This window comes from Labrus mixtus, chromosome 6 (assembly GCF_963584025.1).
Source record: "Labrus mixtus chromosome 6, fLabMix1.1, whole genome shotgun sequence".
NCBI classification, from domain to species: Eukaryota; Metazoa; Chordata; class Actinopteri; order Labriformes; family Labridae; genus Labrus; species Labrus mixtus.
Window position 1 is genome coordinate 2,706,789 of NC_083617.1, and position 20,731 is coordinate 2,727,519.

At 42.5% G+C, this 20,731-nt stretch overlaps 3 protein-coding genes across 5 annotated transcripts in view; 2 read left to right on the forward strand and 1 right to left on the reverse strand.

The window, feature by feature from the left end:
* unc5b (unc-5 netrin receptor B) overlaps positions 1-3,467 on the forward strand; it is a 75,449-nt gene extending 71,982 nt beyond the window's left edge. For both annotated transcript variants that reach the window (XM_061039484.1, XM_061039485.1), the window contains one exon: positions 751-3,467. In XM_061039484.1, the coding sequence (XP_060895467.1) occupies positions 751-916 (166 nt within the window). In that variant the 3' untranslated portion in view covers positions 917-3,467. The remainder of the gene's footprint in view (positions 1-750) is intronic.
* Positions 1-20,731, reverse strand: part of psap (prosaposin) — a 225,859-nt gene that overhangs the window by 192,861 nt on the left and 12,267 nt on the right. Inside the window, exon 14 of one of the 2 annotated variants that reach the window (XM_061039495.1) lies at positions 19,645-20,433. The exons of the other annotated variant lie outside the window; for it this stretch is intronic. Coding sequence (XP_060895478.1) covers positions 20,398-20,433 — 36 coding nt within the window. The 3' untranslated portion in view covers positions 19,645-20,397. Of the gene's footprint in view, positions 1-19,644; positions 20,434-20,731 lie in introns of those variants that run through there. 2 annotated transcript variants of the gene reach the window in all.
* Positions 9,303-18,520, forward strand: slc29a3 (solute carrier family 29 member 3). The gene is made up of 7 exons (XM_061039497.1): positions 9,303-9,449; positions 11,957-12,069; positions 12,155-12,568; positions 14,738-14,820; positions 15,055-15,281; positions 15,428-15,590; positions 16,054-18,520. Exons 3-7 carry the CDS (start codon positions 12,248-12,250, stop codon positions 16,676-16,678), a joined length of 1,419 nt encoding a protein of 472 aa, XP_060895480.1. The 5' UTR covers positions 9,303-9,449; positions 11,957-12,069; positions 12,155-12,247; the 3' UTR covers positions 16,679-18,520.

The window sequence follows — 20,731 nt, forward strand, 5'->3', positions numbered from 1 at the left end:
TCTTGACTCGGTCTCGATCCCTAAATGTCTCCGTCTCGGATCACTCTGGTCTCGGGTATGGTCGTTAGGTTGACTCAAAGTTAGGGTGAGACAGCATTTCCAGCATGGAGACCGCCATCGATGGGACTCCAGCGCCCCCTGCAGGAACAGACGGGTGACAGCGCTCAGGCTTCAGTCGTTAATATTAATCTATGGTTTCCTCCTGTTGTTTCATCACCATGTAGAGCGCTCCATTTTGTTCTAATATTGCCACAATGTCCTTCGTCGTATCTTAACATTTATTAAATTCTGTTTTTATGAAGCCATTTGTCATGATGTTTTGAATCATCACTGTTAATATTCTAATAAGGCTCAGGGTTAACAGAGTCATCTCCAGCGTTTAAATTTAGAGATAAAAACTGTGAAAAGAAAGTCTCCTGGTCCTTCTAATTACAACCCGAGAAGCCTGACTTGAATATAAAGTCCATGAATGGATTCAGTGTTGCGTGTGCAAATCGCTTTATTAAGTTTTAGAAGATGTTTCATCTTGCTAAGAAGCTAATGTTGCTCCCTGAAATATGAGCGCGAGCTGGGCATTATTTAAGGGACTCTCAAAACAAAGTGGTACCACCATTATTTGCAGCATGCAGTCTCAATGACTCAAACTTTTTCTCGCCTCCTCACAGCATCCCTCTCTCTCTCTCTCCTCTCTCTCTCTCTCTCTCTCCTCTCTCTCTCTCTCTCTCTCTCTCTCTCTCTCTCTCTCCGTAGGTACTTGAACTACTTTGCAACAAAGCCGAGCCCCACAGGTGTTCTGCTGGACTTGTGGGAAGCTTGTCACCAGGCCGACGCAGACCTGGTCTCTCTGGCGACCGCGCTGGAAGAGATGGGCAAAAGTGAGGTGCTTGTTGTCATGACAACGGATGGGGATTGTTGATTGGTAAAAGGAACAAGAGAGCAAGACAGACTCCTTCTTTTTTTTTTTTTCTTTCTTTTTTTTTTGCACACCGCCGTGATGAAAAATAAGAATATGCACACGACTCGGGCAACAATTCACAAAGCCCACAGAGGCATTTTTTTGTCTCCTTCACATGAACTGTATTACCTCTGCCTCATCTTCCTTTCACTGCCCCCCCCCCCCCCTCTCCCCAGATCAGCCACTGTAGCCACCAAACCCACCATGAAACCCGGTCCCCCACGTGGCGGGCCATCCTAAAATAACTGCTAACCCCGATTTCCACTCGAAATCCTCCAAAGCAACGTAGCATCTGCGAGATGTGAGAGCAAATTTGAGGGGTATGAAGGCGTAAAAAAAATGGGTGTTAAGTAATCTGTCAGATGACGAGCGTCTCTGCGACAGATTGAAAATGACACTATTGTTGTGTATGAATGATACAGCTTTCGGGACAAACAAAAAGGCTCGCGCAGCGTCATGAAAACACAAATGCTAACTCGGGATTAGCCATGTTTCGGTAGCAGCATGAAAGAGCATGACTGAAAACCGTCTCACCACATGGCAGGGGCTTTTTTGTTTTTTTGTTTTTTTGTTTTCCAACATCTTCGTTCTGAGTGTGCAGTGAATGACGGGCAGCACCGATCTGTCTGCATCCTCCTCAGGCTACACACACACACACACACACACACACACACACACACACACACACACACACACACACACACACACACACACACACACACACTGAAACGCTGGTCATTCATCGGCTCTGTAGATGAAAGGCTCCGTTTGTCTTTTTTCTTTCTGCGTTCGACTGTCCACAAACTGAAAGATGAGGACTTGGAAAACCCTCAGAGTTTGAGGGCTGGAGCACGTCGAGGCGGGCTGACAAACATTGAAAAAAAAGCCGCCTCTTCTTTGTCGGTCGGCGGATGCATTGAGACGTCCCTCGAAGAATTGGCGGCTAACTAGACCGATTGACTCTTTATATTGTACCAACAAATGCCTCAAAGCCTTGGCATATCATTGCAACTCACAGGGGTGTTTTTCTCTTTCATCTCTCCTCGCTTTTTCCCTCTATCGCTCCTCCACACTCCTCCGATCTGTCGAGAAGAAACCGCAGGAGCGCTTTCCAGTCGTCCCTTAAAAAAAAGTTTCCTTTGGGGGAACGCTCTTTAAGTTATTGTCCATATTTGTGGATTGTTTTTTTCTTTCTCTCTCTCTGTCATCACTGTTAACGATCACTGTTCTACCGTCTCTGCTTGGTTGGACTGCTGAGCTGCTGTGGATTATTTATGATTCCAGTCGAACAGAGGGGTGTACTAAGAAGCAGGATTAGTTAGAGTTAGGCAGAGAAGAAAAGAGAAGCTGCCTCTGTTCTCAGACGGGCCAGATCCCAAATCTAGAAGGTTGTCAGAGATCTCGATTCTTTCTGATTCCATATGATGTTATAAAACTAAACAATCTGTTATTATACTGATAGTAAAGTCGACTTCTTTATCTAAAACTCATCTGATGTTTAATGACCTCCGTACTCAATGTTATTGAGTTTGATTCATGCTAGCATAAGGCCCCGTGTCCACCTAGCGTTTTTCTCTTAGCGAGCAGAAAGCGGCCTCCCTGGACGAAAAGTGCAGCGCCCAGCATCTTTTTAACAAGCGCTCTGCCAAATTTGTGCGGCCGATCTGAGCGCTGAAGTTGAAAATCTTTCAACTTTTTCAGAAAGGCGCTGTAGACGTCTCGGGCGCTCTTTTACAAATCTATAATGTTCTCAGTATTTTAGCCGCCTACAGATCGTGTCTTGTACTCACATCATCCTCTTTGCTCCTCGTCTGAAAAAAAATAAACGATCTCAAATATAAAACATGCAGTAAAAAGTAACGGAGCGGCCGTTGTCAACAGACTGTTGTCATGGAGACAGGAAGGACGTGCAATCACTCCCGAGCGCAGACTGCCCTAAAAAAAAAAAAGCTAGGTGGACACGGGGCCTTACATTAGCTTTCTGGCTAACAGCTGAGCTTTAGGGTTCATTCAGCTGAGAGGACTAATTTATCTCGTTGCTAGGTCGTATCTATGGCCCGTCCTGTTGACTGGAGTCGTGACATGAAGAAGAAGAAGAACCTCATGGGATTGTAATGACTGTTTATCAGTGATATCAGTCAAACCCTTTCAGGTGTTGCCATGGAAACGAGTTGTTGTTTGTCATATTTGGACGGCAAAACTCATGAACTTATGGATGGATGATCTCATAACTTTTCTCTTTGGCAAGTGACCGCGGTATAATCGGGATAATGCCCTTCGAGGTGTCAATAATCAGGAGTTAACGGACGACACGGAGGCCTGAACCGTCCGACGCGCAGCAAATTTGAAGTCCTGATAATGGACGCCTCGTCAGGCATTATCCTTAACATGATTCCTTGGCTCTTCGATACATTTTTTCATCGAATCCAAGGATTCTGCAGAGAGTGCAGGGTGAACAAACATATAAAATATCTAAAAAGAAATACTTAATTTTCTCGCTGATGTTCTCGTTTTTTTAGCCCTCATAAAGACATAAACATTAACTTTGGTCGTTCTCATAACCGGCTGAAAATCCTCACAGGAGCTTAAAGCCACTTAACTCAAATAAAAGCCCCCCCCCCCCCCTTTGCTTCATAGTACACCCCTCAGGTCAACAGTTGATGATGTCTCGGCTGAGTTTAACAAAGTCCTGTAAAGTTTGTGTTTGTTAACGTCTGTGTATCAAAATGTAACATGTTGAATCATGATTATGGTGTTTAAATTAATATCTTTTAGGGACGTTGCTTCGCTGTAACCGAGGCCCCCCCCCCCCCCCCCCCCACAAACCAAGATCACAGACTTAATTGGTGTTGTCTTGAATCAACCCGGCAGCAAGGGAACCATAAAACTTACCTCGTTACATTATCTCCATGATGTTTTCTCTCCACGTCCGTCACTCCATCCACTGCCCTCTCTGGATCATTTTTCAAACATTTTAAAAACTAAAGCTGCCTGCTTTGTGGTCAGGGTCCTGAAGCTATTCTGCATTATCAATATTGTTCTGTCTGTTATTGTTAAGACTGGAATTTGAAATGCTGTCATCTGTGACTTTTTTTTTTTTTCTTCCTTAAAGCAAAAAAAAAAAAGAAGAAAAGTGTTCATATCTTTGAAACCACAAAAAACCAAAACACAGGCAGTATCCCTCCTCCTCCTCCTCAGCAGTGAGTCATGTCACTGTTTTGTGTGAATGAACTGAAAAACATACTGTAAGTGTGTGCGTGTATGTGTGTGTGTGAGAGGTGAATGAGTGGGCAGGTGGGCGTGCACATGCAGTGTGTGTGTGTGTGTGTGTGTGTGCGCGCTCGAGATCTGTCATCTCTCTTTGTAAGTGCTATGCAAGTACAAAAGGAAAGCGAAGCATTTTGACTTCTTCTTTTGTTTCCTGGCAGAGTAATTCTATTTTTTCAGATCAGGGCATTGACAGGGTTTTGATTTTGTATCCCAAAGTGGTTTTTAAGAGTGGTGGGTGATGGCGGTGTGTGCGTGTGTGGCAAAATCCCCTGTCTGGATCGCAGGAAATGGATCACTGAACGAGGGGGAAAAAAAGCACATTTGGGAGAAAACAAAGCAAAGAATGGTGCAACGGCTGCACAAGAGTTGTGACTTACATCATGAACTCGTGAACCAGCAGGTCTTTGCCCCCGGGAGGAAATCTCTGAACACGAGCAGTTCGGTACTTTGGATCCCTTAAAAAAACTTGCAGGACTATTTTCTTGTCACAGAGACTGGCTAGCTGTAGACTACAGTGTTTTGTTCGTCCAGATTTTCATGAGTGTCCGTTGGATCTTTTGGGCCACGCAGCTCTGGATGATTCATGCTGGGAGCTGGACTGGACTCCGCCTCGCTCCCATCGACGAGAAAAAAAAAAATCGCCTTTGTTCAAAAAAGACATTTTTACAAAAACAAAAATGGATTCAGTGACATTATTTTATGTCTGTAAAGTACAAATTGTAAATAAACGTCTAGCCTTCTTACCTGTAACTAAATATAATTTTTATGCAATAAATTATATTTCTTAGTTTAACAACACTGTGTGTTTTGTGGTTATTGAACTTGCAGTCTTCTTTGCAGGGATGTGCCCAGATGGGGTCGCAAGGCACCCCCTTGAAATTTGATTGGCCAGCCCAGGTGCCACCAAAAGTCCTAAACTATGATTTGCTGTCTTCCATGTCGGGGGGCAAGGAGGCATTTAGATTTTCACCTTTCATATTAGAGTCTCTTTGCATAATAACTCCAGCTGCTCTCTCTCTAAGGCCCGCCTCCCCACGTGTCCACTTTCTTCTGATTGGCCAGCTCTCTGCTAGCCTTTCTGTGGGGCAGAACGCTGCAGGGCTGCCAGGGGAGAGCTGCATTCCAGTGCTGGCAGAAGATAGTAAGAGGTTTCAAAAGCTAGAGGTAGAGACTTAAAGCCTATTTTGTGAAATTCTCTGTTTCATATCTAGGAGATAATGCATGATTTGCAGAACAAGCTGTTTCCTCATCATCTCTGTAACGCCTCTGTTACTACCTCTAATGGCGGTACAGAGGTGGAATCACTTTCGTCTCGACATTACACCTCCAAGACATTCACATGGAAGATGAGTCATCACAGTTGTGTAAATATGAACAGGCAGTCTGAACAGGGCGTTAGAGGAGGCAGAGGTCATGACTTATACTGCAGCCGGTCAGCAGGGGGAGCTCTAAATGTTTTGACTTCACTTGAGGCGATGTATTCTGCCGTCCCTTCTCTACAGTCTATGGGTTTTATTTTTAACACACTGCTAGTAGAATAATTTGCATTTCAATTAATGTGGAACATTTCATTTTGTTAGAAGTTGAAAATTGTAACTTTTCACAAAACATTTTTGAGTCCATAAAAAAATGACCTGAAGACGTTTGGGCGTTTGATTTTCTTTTAGGCGTTTGGCCTTTATTAGATAGGACAGCTAATAGAGACAGGAAATGTTTGGAGGAGAGGGTGGAGGATGACGTGCAGCAAAGGGAAGCATCTGTATGATACCTTCACTTTAGTAGTGAGAGAAGATATGACCTGTGGAGATTGAGCAGGTAAATATCTGCTATCCATTCATGTATGTGTACGCACTGCACACTTCAGGCCCCCCCCCTGGAGAAGTCAGCGCCCCGGTTGAGCCTTGCACCCCGGCGCTCTAAAGGACAAAATCACCATAAAGTGACATCTGTGTTTTTAATCAATTACACCCTATATTCACCTTAAAATACAGAGCCACTCAACCTCATCCCTGTCTTCCTCACACCTCATTGGAAAATTCCCTTTTGGTCCATTTGGCTTTTAAAAGCTTTTAACCGGCAGGCTGGATTCCAGAGACACTTATCGTGCCCTTCATGGGTTGACTCTGGGTGTTTAGATTGAGTATTCTCACTTTAGTGTTTTTTTTTTTTTTTAACGAGCGCAGGATGTGTCGGGAGACGTCAGATTAGGCTCTAACATTGAGAATAGATACATCCCTGTGAGTCATCTGGGGTGAGTGTGCACCGCAGAATGGTCTTAACAGGCAGGCTCCTGTTTCATTAAAGGCGCTGCTAATTGAGGACTGATGTGCCACCCTTCAGTGCATGACTTAATTGAACCTTTCTTATAATGTGTAAAATTGGCAGCACAGTATAGAAGCTGAGTGCAGCCTCACCTCCGCGCTGGATGTTATTCTTACTTTGCAGTGAGGAAGTGAGAATGATATTTTTGCATGTGGCTCATATGCACGACCCACAGCATTTACAGAACATGTTGTTCTACTGCTTCATGAAGTAGTGCTCGGTCTCGAGACCACTTTTTGAAGGTCTCATCTCGGAATCAAAAGTATTTTTACTCGGTCTTGTCTTGGTCTCTGACTGGGCTGACTCCAGATTTTAAATCGAGACCATGAGTCTTGAATGAGTGACACGCCCCCTGCACACAAGATGATGATTTTTCTGTGATATTTATGGTCTTGGTCTTGACTCGGTCTGGATCCCTAAATGTCTTGGTCTTGACTCGGTCTGGATCCCTAAATGTCTTGGTCTTGTCTCGGTCTGGATCCCTAAATGTCTTGGTCTTGTCTCGGTCTCGATCCCTAAATGTCTTGTTCTTGTCTCGGTCTGGATCCCTAAATGTCTTGGTCTTGTCTCGGTCTGGATCCCTAAATGTCTTGGTCTTGTCTCGGTCTGGATCCCTAAATGTCTTGGTCTTGTCTCGGTCTGGATCCCTAAATGTCTTGGTCTTGTCTCGGTCTCGATCCCTAAATGTCTTGTTCTTGTCTCGGTCTGGATCCCTAAATGTCTTGGTCTTGTCTCGGTCTGGATCCCTAAATGTCTTGGTCTTGACTCGGTCTGGATCCCTAAATGTCTTGGTCTTGTCTCGGTCACGATCCCTAAATGTCTTGGTCTTGTCTCGGTCTCGATCCCTAAATGTCTTGGTCTTGTCTCTGTCTCGATCCCTAAATGTCTCGGTCTTGTCTCGGTCTCCAGAGGCACTGCTTGTCAACAGGCAATGCAGGCAACTGCTTTGGGCTCCAGACCAGTAGGGGGGGGGGGGTGGCCTGAGGGCTGACAAACTTTAAATCAAATCAGTGACCCCAAAATGTGCAAATTTCGCAACGATCTCCCTTCTGACAGCAGTCACTGTCCTCGCCCTGCTCAGTGTTGCACCCATTACTGCTGTGAGGAATTCTCCGTCTATAGGAGAGAAGAAAGAGGAAGAGCGTCGGGACACTGGCAGACGTGATGGTGATGAACGCCAGTTGGATGCCCCCCCAATTAATTACTTTCTAGGGCCCCAACAGACTCTAGAATCGCCCCAGTCGGTCTCGGAGCATGCTGGTCTCGGTTAGCGTGGTTTTGACTACAACACTATGATGAAGTGTTTGAAGTCTAAGAGCTCAACTAAACAGAAATATAAAGTGAGATGTACAGAGTCTAAGGTTTGCATTACAGGTGTGGAACCCATTCATGAAAATATTAAGTCTCGTGCAGATTCTTGAAGAAAACTGAATAAAATATGAATCTTATCATGTCCTATAACCAGAATCTGCAGATTGAAAACTATGATGATGCATTTGATAGCAGACAGACATGACAAACACTTTGGAGGATATTTTTGTTCCACATTGTTCCTGCACAATTAGCTCTGTTGTTGCCAAGGGGAAACAGCCGTTGAGCAGCTGTGACTTGGGATAAGATCAACATTTGGACAGTGATTCATTCGATAATGATCACTTTAGTCCAACAATGTCTGCTCGACAGTCACGCACAGCTGTGAGCCTGCAGGTGTTCACTCCAGGCAAAGACACAAACTCACCTGATATCATGTTTGATCTGAGTGTGTGGGGTTTTTATTTTTATTTTTACAGGAGATGTTTTCACGTCCCACAGGTTCACGGCTGGATGTGTTGTCCTGTAACGCCATCTCCTGGACAATTTGGTGAACAACTTTTAGTGTAACACCGAGAGAACATGGCAGATTGTTTTTTAATAAACACAAAATATTTATAATATGAGAGGTATTTTAAATTATTTGTAGTTAATGATTGAGAAGCTATTACGTTTCTGTGTGATTGAATCAGAACAATTAATGTGATATTTTCCAAAAAGCAGATAAATGCAGCATCAAAATTATAACAGTGAGAAAAGACAAATGATATCAACAGACAATCACGACAACATATAGTACTAAAACCTCTTAACCAATCAGTAGTCATTTATTTAAGATTTTTCTATTGATTTAAAAAAAAAAAAGATGCGGTAGAGACAAGTAATAATTATTTATTTAATAAATCAAAAGTTACAATTCTTTTGATTTTAGTTATGGTGGGAAAAAAAAGTTTTGATTCAGTTTTTTATGGTTTCCGTAGCTTATTTACGTTGAATTGTTGTTGTTGTTGTTGTTGTTGTTTTCATTGTTTGAAGAGTCCCAGCGGAGGTGTGAATGTTGTTGCTGCTGGTGGTGCATTCATTTGATCTCACAATAATCTGAAAAATTAATTTCCTACTGGGGATATACTGTATATTTAGGTAATGCGTTCACAAGTCGTAATAACAACTTACATTCCGAGCTGATAGATTTGACGTCATGTTACGCACCATCATATCGGATCAAATTAAATATTGGCTTGATGTTCTTAAACTCTTATATTATTCACTTTGAAAATTGCTTTTTGAATCATTTGCTATTCAGAAATTGTCAGTCTATATGCTTACATAATTCTGATTAATAAAACAAACAATAACATAAAAAAACATGTTATTTTCATAACGTCATTGTCTGGAGTAAAAGCTCGCGAACACACCGGAGTTGAACAGAGAACTTGAGAACTCCGAGCATCCGAGGAGCACTTGAACGCAGCCTGAACAATGTTGTTTGTCAGCTGACCAGAAATGCAGTTAGCTGAGAAATGGATTTCTGTGTCGGTGTAACACCAAAAGAAGACTCAGAAGCAACAACAAGGGAGTCTACAACCGTGAGGTACGTTTATATTTTATATTTCATTAAAAAGACATATGACGCGGGTCTAGTAGTTTAACGTTAGCTACGTTTGTGTGTACTTTTACACTCTAGCTTCTTGTGTAAGTTTACGTGTTTACTGTTCAAAGCGGTGTTCACAATAATTAAATTAAACTTGACAAACCTTTTCTACCTTAAGAGTACAACTATTAATACATAATAATGGCGTAGCAGAATCATTTAGCCATAAATAATAATTAAAGACATTAAAACTTTGTCTTTAACCGTCTGTCTGGAGGTGTCTGAGTGGGTGTTACGGTTCAAACAGTGACCGTGTTAACTGGTTACCTTCAGCCGTTGTCGTGGTTACAACAGACTTTGAAGTGCCTCTTTGTTTATTTTTTTAAAGTACAGTGTAAACACTACTTATTATGTACGTCTTTAATGGAAATATAACCAAAAGGAAATTGTTAGGACTCTTAACATCTGCTGTAACTACGACAACAACAAAGAGAGAGTCGCCAGTTAACACGGTGACTCTTTAAACCGTAACACCATGCTGCAGGGATTAGTCTAAAAATTGAGACCGTGTAATCTCTTTTCCCTGTGTAAGCATCATGTGAATACTGGTTCCTCATTAGTTGCACACATGATGCTGTAAATTGCAAGGTCAGCTTTGTTCTGTCAGTCTTCCTTTAACCTCCTTAAACAATTTCAGTAATAACACTCATTGTGCTTTGGAGAGGTGCTCATGAAAGCCCTGCTTTTTTCTATTTCTGTCAGTAGCAGAAATAGAATTAAAGGCATGCATCGTTCACTTTGAGAGGCTGCAGTTTGCGGAACATGCGCAGCTGGAAGTCAGTACAGTGAATCAAATAATCATAAACTTTATTGAGCCTAAAATAGCACTTTTTAAAACCAGGTTACAATGCGCAACAAGGTAATAACAAAGTGGCTTGACAAGATTAGCAGTAATAATAATAAGACAATCACCAGATGCATTTCAGAAAGTACACACAGCACTCATTCTGACATACAGAGATCAAAAGTGAGGATTATGTATATCCAAATTTAAAAAAAGAGGGGTTTTAAAAGTTTTTTGAAACAGTCTGAAGATTGAACAGATCGCATTGCGGTAGGTAGTGCATTCAGAGTCTGTGAGCTAAAACAGCAAAGGAGCAATCAGCTGCACTTTTGAGTTTCTAGGTGGTGTAGACGGGAGAATCCGATTTGAAGTCGTGCTGTGGTGTAGCAGGGGTTAAAATGTATTTAAGGGAAGCACATATATATGTAATAAACATGCGCTCGACTTGGTGGAAAGTGTTGAGTGTCTTTATCTGTTGGAACGTTTAACTAAAATAATCACACTTTGTATGTTTGTGAATTGCAAAGCGGCGACTACATTCACTTCTGTCAACACTGTGACGCAGCAGTGAGTTCATAACCACTACACACTTTTACAACATTACGGTTGTCAGCATACACAATTTTTAATTTCAGCAACACTCCAATAAAAATCAAACATACCGAGTCTGATATCTGTTTCGATATCATGGCAACAAAAATGCAAGTCCTAAGCACCCCGTGTTGGGAAACCTCTAGTCCTGCGCGCTGCCTAAACTGCTGCGAAACATTGCCGACATGTTTGTTCAGTTTAGACAAGGCTGTCTCTCTCTTTTTGCAGCTTTTGGTTAAAAATATGACTGAAGCTCTATAAGCTTTTGTACTTTATTGATCGTTAAAATAAAGGAGATTGTACCAAAAATGTTGGCAACCTAATGCCACATAGTAATGAATCTGAGACTTCCTTTAGAGCTGATTGGAACAGTAAGATAAAGACAAATAGTTCATGCCACACCACGTTATCTGAAACAGTATAGTATGACATTTTTTCCAAGACGTGCTGACAAAACACAGGACTCATCCCCCCATGATGCACCACAGAACGCCACAGGAGGACATTCCTACCTGTGGCCATCAGACTTTATAACTCCTCCCGTTGAGAGTCAGACACTCAGACACTGGACTGTTAACCTGGACTTATTTATTTAACCTCGAAACTGTGCAATCTGTCCTCAAACCGGTCTACATTTTGTTCATATTGAGCCTTATCAATACACCATGCAATATCTGTTTAATACAGCTCCTTGTGTATGTTGTATGATTGTAAATATATTTTTTTAAATGTTTAAAATATTTTTTTCCACTGCACTTTGTACATAGCTTATTATCTTATCTTACTTACATCTTAACTTATTTCTATATTTCCTACTGCTGTTTTGGGTTTAAGTGCCAGGGTAACAACCGAATCCCTGGGATTAATAAAGTATTTTTCATTCTGATTCTGATGATTGTGTTTAAAATATTATCTTTCTGTTGTTATTGATTTAGACGTTTTTCAGGTTCCTTGTTTTGTCAGAACACATCCAGGGAACAGTTGAATTGTGTGACTCTAAAGGGGAAAACTGGGGGAAATAAATGTGTCCAGAAGTGAATGACAATATTAAATAATACTTCAAACACTGCAGCATCACAGGATCTGGATTATTGTGCTGATCTCCGCCAGCCGCAGCACCAAAGTCTCCCCAGACAATGGCTTCACAAGAAAACCCTCCGTCTATCCCTTTCTGGACATGAACAAGTAAGCACATTCAGAACTCTGTTATCACAGAAACATTAAACGATTAAACTGATTTATTTAAAGTGATTTTTCTTCTCCTTCACAGCTTTCTGTTTGACACTTTCTGCCTTTTCTTTCACTGCCTCCCCTTCCCCCTCTCGTCTTTACTTTGTGAGTATCCTGCTTTCTGTCTGTGAACATGGACGGCACAGAGCAGGTGCAGCCCAGTCTGAACTCGTCCTACGTCCCGTCCGTCGGAAACCACCATGTATCCGAGGACGAGGAGAGCGAGGACACGAGCCCCTCTGCCTCCCTCCTCCCCAAACAGTCCTCAGCTCCTCTGGCTGTCCGCTACAGTCCCGAGGACTCGTACTGTTTGGTTTACATCATCTTCTTCCTGATGGGCATCGGCTCGCTGCTGCCCTGGAACTTCTTCATAACAGCCAAACACTACTGGCTCTACAAGCTGAGTAACAACACTAACGAGGGGAGCGACGAGGAGCAGCGTTCACCGCTCAGTGTGAGTGAGAGAGGGTCCGAATCCGATCGCACTTAGCTGATGTCAGTTCACAGGAAGGTGCACATTTGTGCCATTCTGCACGCTTATTATAGAACTGTGTCGCTACAGTCAGAGATGTGAGGACTGAGTGTCCTCTCACATCTGACAAAAATCAATTACAGCACAGTCAGAAATACCAAAAGGCTCCTCCAGGGTAACTCAGGTGACCGTAGAGACAGAGTCAGGTCGAGTAGATCTGCTTTCAAAATGCAAAAAAAACCAACAACTCAAACAAAAAAATCAAACACCCGTACCTGTTTCAATACCACGGCAACAGCAACGCCCAGGACACCAATAACAGGTATGTCCTGTTTATAATTACCCAAAGGAAGCAGGCAAACTCCTGCTCACTGTCTGAATGACACAGGTTTGGTTGGGAATGTTTCAGTGCCTAAAAGTTGCCAATGTGTGTGTGCTCTCTCTCACACTGTTATCTGAATGCTCTATAAAAGCATCTCCAGAGATTGTATCATTTAAAAACATGTGGTATGGAGAAGTATCAGAAATGTTGACGACCTCAATCAGTTAAGTCTGTAAATAAAGGATGATAACTGCTGAGGCCATGACACAATACATACTGTGATATACATTAAATTGATTTTGGATAATGACCATGTTGTACACAGAATTCACTACAACAGCTGTTCTTTACTGTTGAGAATAACAGCAGAGGCGTAAATCAGAGGCATCAAGTCAGGTCGTCATAGAAATACATTAAAATATTTGAATCCCAGAGCTATGGCTATGGTGTTATTGTGAACTTCACCGTAGGTCAATTGTCTTTCAAAACTGTCATCACAGCTTTGCAGCCGTATCAATTCTGTAACATCTGCATCGATACATGTTTTTGCAAAGAGGACATGAGGATATATTACCATATCGAGTATTAGTGCACAGCCCTAATCTGTACACACTTTTAGTAAAAACAAACTAGACAAACAATGATTCAAATGGTTTGCCAAACTTTGCATCGATTTGTTTTACTGTGACATTTAAAGCCGGATCTGAGTTCACTGAGAAACCAAAGCAAACATCAGGAGAAGAAAAGGAGGCCGAGTTTCATCTCCTCTCCTTTCACTTCCTCTAACTTTCTGTGAGTTAAGTGAATGCAGATTCTTTTGGGGGCCTCCAACCAGCATTCATCACCATTATGTTATAAATACTCTGACAGAGAAAAAGAGGAAGGTCGGCACACTGTTCAGCTCCCAATGAACAACTTTACTCTAAACAATTAAACGTATCAATCAAAGGATCTTCTTCAGACGGCCTCTCGAGAAGATCCTTCAGCTTTTACACTTTTTGTCCTGCACCTGTCCTAAATGCATGCAAGTGTTATTTGCAAAATATAAAGAACATTAAAAACCTTCAGTGACTTTTATTGACACACTTAAGTTTTCACAGGAATGATGCATGCTACACTGAGCAGGATAGAGCTGTCAGAAGGGGCCCCCTTTAGGGAGGTTTCATACTGTCATTGCAAACTTTGCACATTTTGAGCCACTGCTGTGATTTAAAGTTTGTTGGCCCACGGGTCGCCCCCTGCTGGCCTGTGGGGCCCACAGCAGTTGCCGCCCTGACCTGGTGACAAGCAGCACCTCTGGAGTTTAGGTTGCCAAAATATTGGATACTTTGATACCAAATATAAAACAATGTTTTTGTTTTTTAAATGATTGAACGCATCAAAAATTACCAAAGCTTAAAAGAAAACTACAGATCTTCCATCCTACTTTAACCCAAAGCTGCAGGGAGCAAAAGAGAGAGAGAGAGCAGTGGTCCTTTCAAATTCACAGATTGGTGATAACTGAGGCTTCTCAAGTCATTTTGGCGTTTCATAAAGATTCAAAAGTTGCATTTATCTCTCTTACAAACAGATGAGGAGCAGAGTATTTCACACAGTCTAAATTGCACAAATCTGAAACATTGCCGTTGTATCTGTGCAATCAAGACTGTGCAGGAGTGTCCATGCAATTGTTTGTAATTTAATCAAGACCTCATCCAACACTGGGTGACTAGGATTTCTAGTTTTGTTGACGTGGTATTTGAACAGTTAGAATCATATCCAAGTTTAAGATTCTGATGTTGTGACCATCATATTTTTGAGTTGACGATTTTGTGTTCCTGAATCAACAGGATTACTTTGAAAGCTACCTGACCATCGCCTCCACGGTGCCCTCTGTGCTGTGTCTGATACTCAACTTCTTTTTAGTGAACAGGTAAACACACACACACACACACACACACACACACACACAGCTCAATCCTCCCCGATTGATTTCCTTATTGAGTCCCACACTGTTCATCTTGTTCCACCTTTGTGAATCACCTCTAAAAGTTAATATATATTGAACAGCAGTCAATGGGAGTTATTTTCAGCCTTTAGTCGTCTCATAAACAACGAGGCAACGAGAGGAAACTCTGTCTGTGCCTGACTGTAACTGTGTCGGCAGGTTGTCTGCACACGTGCGGATCCTGTCGTCTCTTTTTGTGATCCTGGCGGTGTTCATCGTGACCACGGTGCTGGTGAAGGTGGATGTGACGGACTGCAGGACGGAGTTCTTTATGGGCACGCTGGCCAGTGTGGCGGTCGTCAGCGGAGCCTCAAACCTTTTCTCCGGCAGCGTGTTCGGGATCAGTGGACACTTCCCCATGAGGATTTCCCAAGCCCTCATATCAGGTACAGTCTCCATCCACATCAGGGACTTCTCTTCAACGTCAGCTACTAAACTTTCTAATACGAGAAAATGAACATTTTATCTGTCATTTTATTTGTTAATTATCTGTAAAGGCTCTTTAGACATAACAGGTCCTGTCTTCTCCCAGGCCAGGCCATGGGGGGCACGCTGAGTGCTGTAGCATCAATCGTCGACCTGGCAGTGGCCAAGGATGTGACGGACAGCGCTCTGGCTTACTTCCTGACAGCTGACGTCTTCATCCTGATCTGCATCGTCACATATCTGTTGCTGCCCAGGCTGGCTTACTCAAGGTCAATCACAGCCTAACAGTTAAACATACTTTACCTTTCAAACATTTTATTTACTTATTTCATTCTAACATTTTCCCTTTTTTTTAAATCAACTTCCATGACAATTTGGATTGTAGATATTCTTGTGATAAAGCAGTGGGCATCTGCTGCCGGTTATTTTTAATACTGCCACTAGATGGCGCCAAAGTTCAATGACTTCAGAATAATTCTGTTAGTTATAAATTTACTTTATCTGATTATTTCGTTAGAGCATTTTAAATGTTTTTTTTTGCTGCTCGATTTGATCAGAAGAAACGCATTTAATACACAAATCTTAATTATTTGATTCTGCAATAAAACACATTCGACTAACAAAGTTTCAAAGGTTACCCTGACCTTGAAGACATTTGTTTAAATCTGATGTATGATATTGAAAGAGAGGATGTGAGTCAAACATGCTGCTGTCATGTTTTCTTCTTTTCAGACACTACATGCTCGCAGCATCAAGCAGCAGTTCGGCTGCGATAAACGACGGGGGGGGAGCGGCGGGCGGCGGAGTCTCCGTCCCCCCGCTCAAACCCATCCTGAGGAAGACGTGGGTGCTCGGCCTGAGCGTCTTCTACGTCTTCTTCGTCTCCATCATGGTGTTCCCCGCCATTTCCTCGGGGATCCAGTCCGTGCACAAAGACAGCGGCAGCCCCTGGACGACCACTTACTTCGTCCCCCTGACCAGCTTCCTCCTGTACAACGTGGCCGACTTCTGCGGCAGGCAGGCCACCGCCTGGCTGCAGCTCCCCGGTCCCACCAGCAGGGCGCTGCCTGTGCTGGTGCTGTGTCGCTCCGTCATGGTGCCGCTCATCATGTTCTGTAACTACCAGCCGAGAGACAATATCCACACGGTGCTCTTCACCCATGATGTTTACCCTGTGGTCTTTAACTGCCTGCTCGGCCTCTCCAACGGCTACCTGGGCACGCTGCCGATGATCTACGGCCCTAAAGTGGTACCTCGAGAGCTGGCCGAGGCCACAGGAGTGGTCATGTCGTTCTTCCTCACGCTGGGACTGGCTGTGGGATCGGCGTTCTCTGTTCTCATTGTGCACTGCATCTGACCAGAGAGCGATAAGCTTCTCATAAAAACAGTGGTACAGGTGGATCGTACAGATAGCAGCTGGACTGATGAGTCATCGGACCCCCCAGCTGATAAAACAAAAACCAGCAGCAGGAGAGTCGCTCTTCTGCCGTGAGGGAAATGTGCTGCTGATAAGCCTTGATTCCAAATTTTTAACCATGAGTCCCTCGACGCTCACATTGACCGTACATTCAGGTGCTGCTCGGGTACTAAAGGTTCCCAAATTGGGGAAGTTGTTCGTCTGACACGTGTGTGTTTTCATGAGTTTTACCCAAATGTAAGCTGTACTGTGAAAACTAAGGTTTTCAATACATTGTGTTTTAAAAGGTTACAATCCAGGAAAAGGTGCATGCAGTCTAAGATGAATAAATCCATCAAACATTACAATCCTGCACATTGTCTAAATTGCACAAATACGTCTGCAATGTTTGAAATGTTGTCAATGTATTTGTGCAATTAAGCCGATTTTTTTTAATGCAACTTTTGATGATTCAAAACTATCAAAAGAAATAAATCACCCAGTATTGGGTGCCTGGTTCTTTCTGTTGCTGCAGTATCAAACAGGTATCACTTTCATTAGATTTGTGTTAGTATCATATTGAAGATTAATATTCTGTTATTGTGACAAACCTTGTGAAAACAACATGGAAGGTACAACGTTGTTTCTCAGATTAAATTCCAGGTCCAATCATGTTTACAGCGACAAACGGTACAAGACTAAAACCACATTACACATTAAAGGATGTGTGACTTTTTGATCCAGTAGATGTCGCCCTTGAGCACCAGCATGAAACCAAAACAAACTTCTGTTTGGCCACGCCTCCTCCGTACTGAAGCCTCCGCTCTCCTACAGAGACACACCTCCAACCCCTCTACACTTTCATTTGTACAGAGTTTTTAATAAGAACGCACCATATTTAAGCACCATTAAGCGCAATCGGCGGATAAAAATGTCCTTTGCTCGAGCTGCAATCACCTGTGTCCTGCATTGTTGGGTTAGCATGCTAATGTTAGCGCTCTTTAGTTAGCTCGTAGCTTCACATTGCACATAAACTGACACAGAATGAAGGTGGTCGAAAAACACTTACATGACATTTAATTAATCAGTGAGTATGTTCTTCTTCTCTCTAGTTCTTGACTAAAACAGCTTTTATACACAAGGGGAGGAGCCGGCCGTCCCGTCCATGTAAACACGGCTCTGACAACAACACAGCCAGCGGGACTCGAGCTTCTCCCTCATTGTAGACAGTCATGACTCAGAGACACATTAACACAGGAGAGACTTTATGATTTATTTATGTGGAACATTCTTCCTTTAAATGTGGGGAAAAAAGTTAGATGCAAAACAAGAGCTCTTAAAAAACGATTCTTGGCATCAACACGTTTTCTTTCATGGACCATCTTCCTGCTTAGGTTGAAGAACGTGGTTAAGTCTTCTCATCTGACTTCTGCAGAACTTTGACAATCAGGGTTATTCTGGTTTTCTAACAATATGTACGTGAACAATGTGTTTACACTGATAACAGTCTTGATGTGAGGAAGGTGCTCTCTTAAACTAATTATGTAACCAGTGCTGTCATTAAGGGACTGTTGTTTAATCTCAAATGTTTATCATACGATTGACATGTTTTAGAAACTACATTTTGTACATGTTTCGTGTTTAAGGGGAGAATATTTGTGCCAAATAATAGTGAGTGTTGTTTCAGTTCAACTTGAAGAGGCCGAAGAAGGTCGACGTCCTGCAGGATAGAGCTGAACGACATGTGGTCAATGCTAAATGTTTCTGTTATTGTAGAACTTTATAAACTGAACATTTACAGTCTTAACTCTTCGGTTTCTGACATTTATCATAGCACACTTGGTAAGAGACGTTAATCTAGAACGATGTATTGAAGGTTGTTTTTAAGCTCATAATCCGTAAACTGCATGTAACTGATCACCTTTTCCAAAATGACAGTTTTGTAGTTTTATTACTGCAAAATAAAAGTTCTCAAAATGACTCAAAAATGAGTGGATAGTATACTGGGGCGCTCTGGTGACCTTGTGGTTAGTTTGGCACCCCACATACGGAGGATATAGTCCTCCATGCAGGCGGCCCGGGCTCGAGTTAGACCTGTAGCTCCTTTCCCGCATCTCAATCCCCACTCTCTCCCTCTCTATCCACTGTCCTGACTCTGCAAAAAAAAAGAGTGGATACTGAGGTTTCATGATCCTGATCTATTAAAGCTCCTGCTCTCTTGTGGACAAAGCAGTACTCATTTTCTCATTGCTGATCTTTTCTTTTGCACATTTCAGAAATGTTTTCTGCTAACTAACATGTCAATCACAGTAGTGTTTTAGTACTCAAAATCGGTCTTGGTCTCGAGAACACTTTGAAGGTCTCTACCTCATTATTCCTCGATCTCAGACTAGGAGGACTTCAGATTTAAATCAAGACCACCACTGATCGGCTATTTTTCCACATTATCACTGTGATTAGAAGGAAACACCTTTCTAAAAGAACAAATAACTTCAATTAATTAAGTTTTGATTTGTACCCCCCGGTTACGGCCACAACCTTCCCGGCGTTACGGTCTAAGTGAGTGACAAAGATGATGTTTTTTCAGTGATATTTATGGTCTTGGTTTTGACCCTGTCGCGATCCCCAAAGGTCTTGGTCTTGTCTAGGTCTTGATCCCTTATTGTCTTGGAACACTTTGGTCTCGGTTACTGTGATCTTGGTCTTGACTCGGTCTCATCCCTTAATGTCTTGGTCTTCTGTTCTTAGCACGCCAGTCTCAAGTAAGATTAACTGATTGTCATGTTTGTCTTTACAGGTCATAAAAAGGCATCTGCAAAGATTTACGTCCGTTTCATTGCAGCAACTTTTTAAATGACCTCCATGAGATCAACAAGGAAACAATCCAGAAAGGTTTACAGTAGAGTAACAACATTAAACTTCTTGGATTGGGATCATTTTTTATTGTTAAAAATTTACAGATCAACTGACAGTTGGCTCAGGCTTTGAAGCAGACAAACTGGAGATGCTTTCTGTTGGTTAGAAAAGCAGTGATTTACAAATAGTAGGAAGAGTGCAAACGATGCGAGGTGATGGACAGAAGCGCTCTCAGACTAATTACCTCCATATCTCCTTAAAACTATAACATTTCTTCTGTCTACAAAATATAAATTTGTGTAAGGAATCAGAGACTGCTAAAAGAAAAAGCCTGTCATTAACACTCTGAGTCGTCCGCCCTGTTAGCAGTCGGTCCATCCAGGGAGAAGGCATCAAATAAATCTGGGGGGCTGGTCTGAAGATCTGTCAGAACTGGAGCCAGCCAATGCTTAGTCAGCATTTTACAACATGTGAAACGTGTGTTCTAACACCACAACCAGCTAGCAATACAGGCAAGTACAACCCAAATGAGGCAAAGCTCAAACGGCTGAGCGGCTGGAAAATATACACATAATCACTGCTTCCAGGGTCCCGGCCCCCCCTCCCCCCCCCCCCCACCTGCATGGAAATAACATAAAGTGTCCAGTCCCTTTCCACCATGACATCTTTCACAATATCAAAGTTAATTTACACAAACTGCATCATGTAAGTCCATTAAAAAGAAAAAAAAACAAGACAAAATTAAAAGTGGGAAGCAGCACTAGATTTTTTTTCTTTTAATTCCCTACAGGTCGGTGTGTTTGTGTGCTCGTCTTCCTCCTCTTCTATACCCACACGTGGCGTTTGCAGTGAGCCACAGCCTGAAAGACAGAAACAACTGGTTAGACGCCTCTCAGAGGAAACTCACTTTTTATACAATATTGTTCTGTAAGGAAATCCTTTAAAACCTTCAAAGGTCATGATTCAAAATCTTCTTCACCATGTTTCTCTAACTCTAATATGTGTCTCTAGTCTGTCTACAAACCCCCCATTGATGAGAAAAGTCCATCCTCTGTCTTTTTCCTGCTCCACTTTTCAGAAAATGTGTGCTCAAACAGGCCGTTTGGAGATTTTCCCTTCATGACATCACAAAGGGCAGTAGCCCCTCCCCCAGGTGGG

Bases quoted from the DNA above. Each gene is read 5' to 3' on its own strand.
- slc29a3 (XM_061039497.1), top strand. From the start codon at position 12,248: ATGGACGGCACAGAGCAGGTGCAGCCCAGTCTGAACTCGTCCTACGTC. The intron at 14,821-15,054 runs GTAAACACACAC...CTGTGTCGGCAG, and splicing joins AACTTCTTTTTAGTGAACAG to GTTGTCTGCACACGTGCGGA. The intron at 15,282-15,427 runs GTACAGTCTCCA...GTCTTCTCCCAG, and splicing joins TTCCCAAGCCCTCATATCAG to GCCAGGCCATGGGGGGCACG.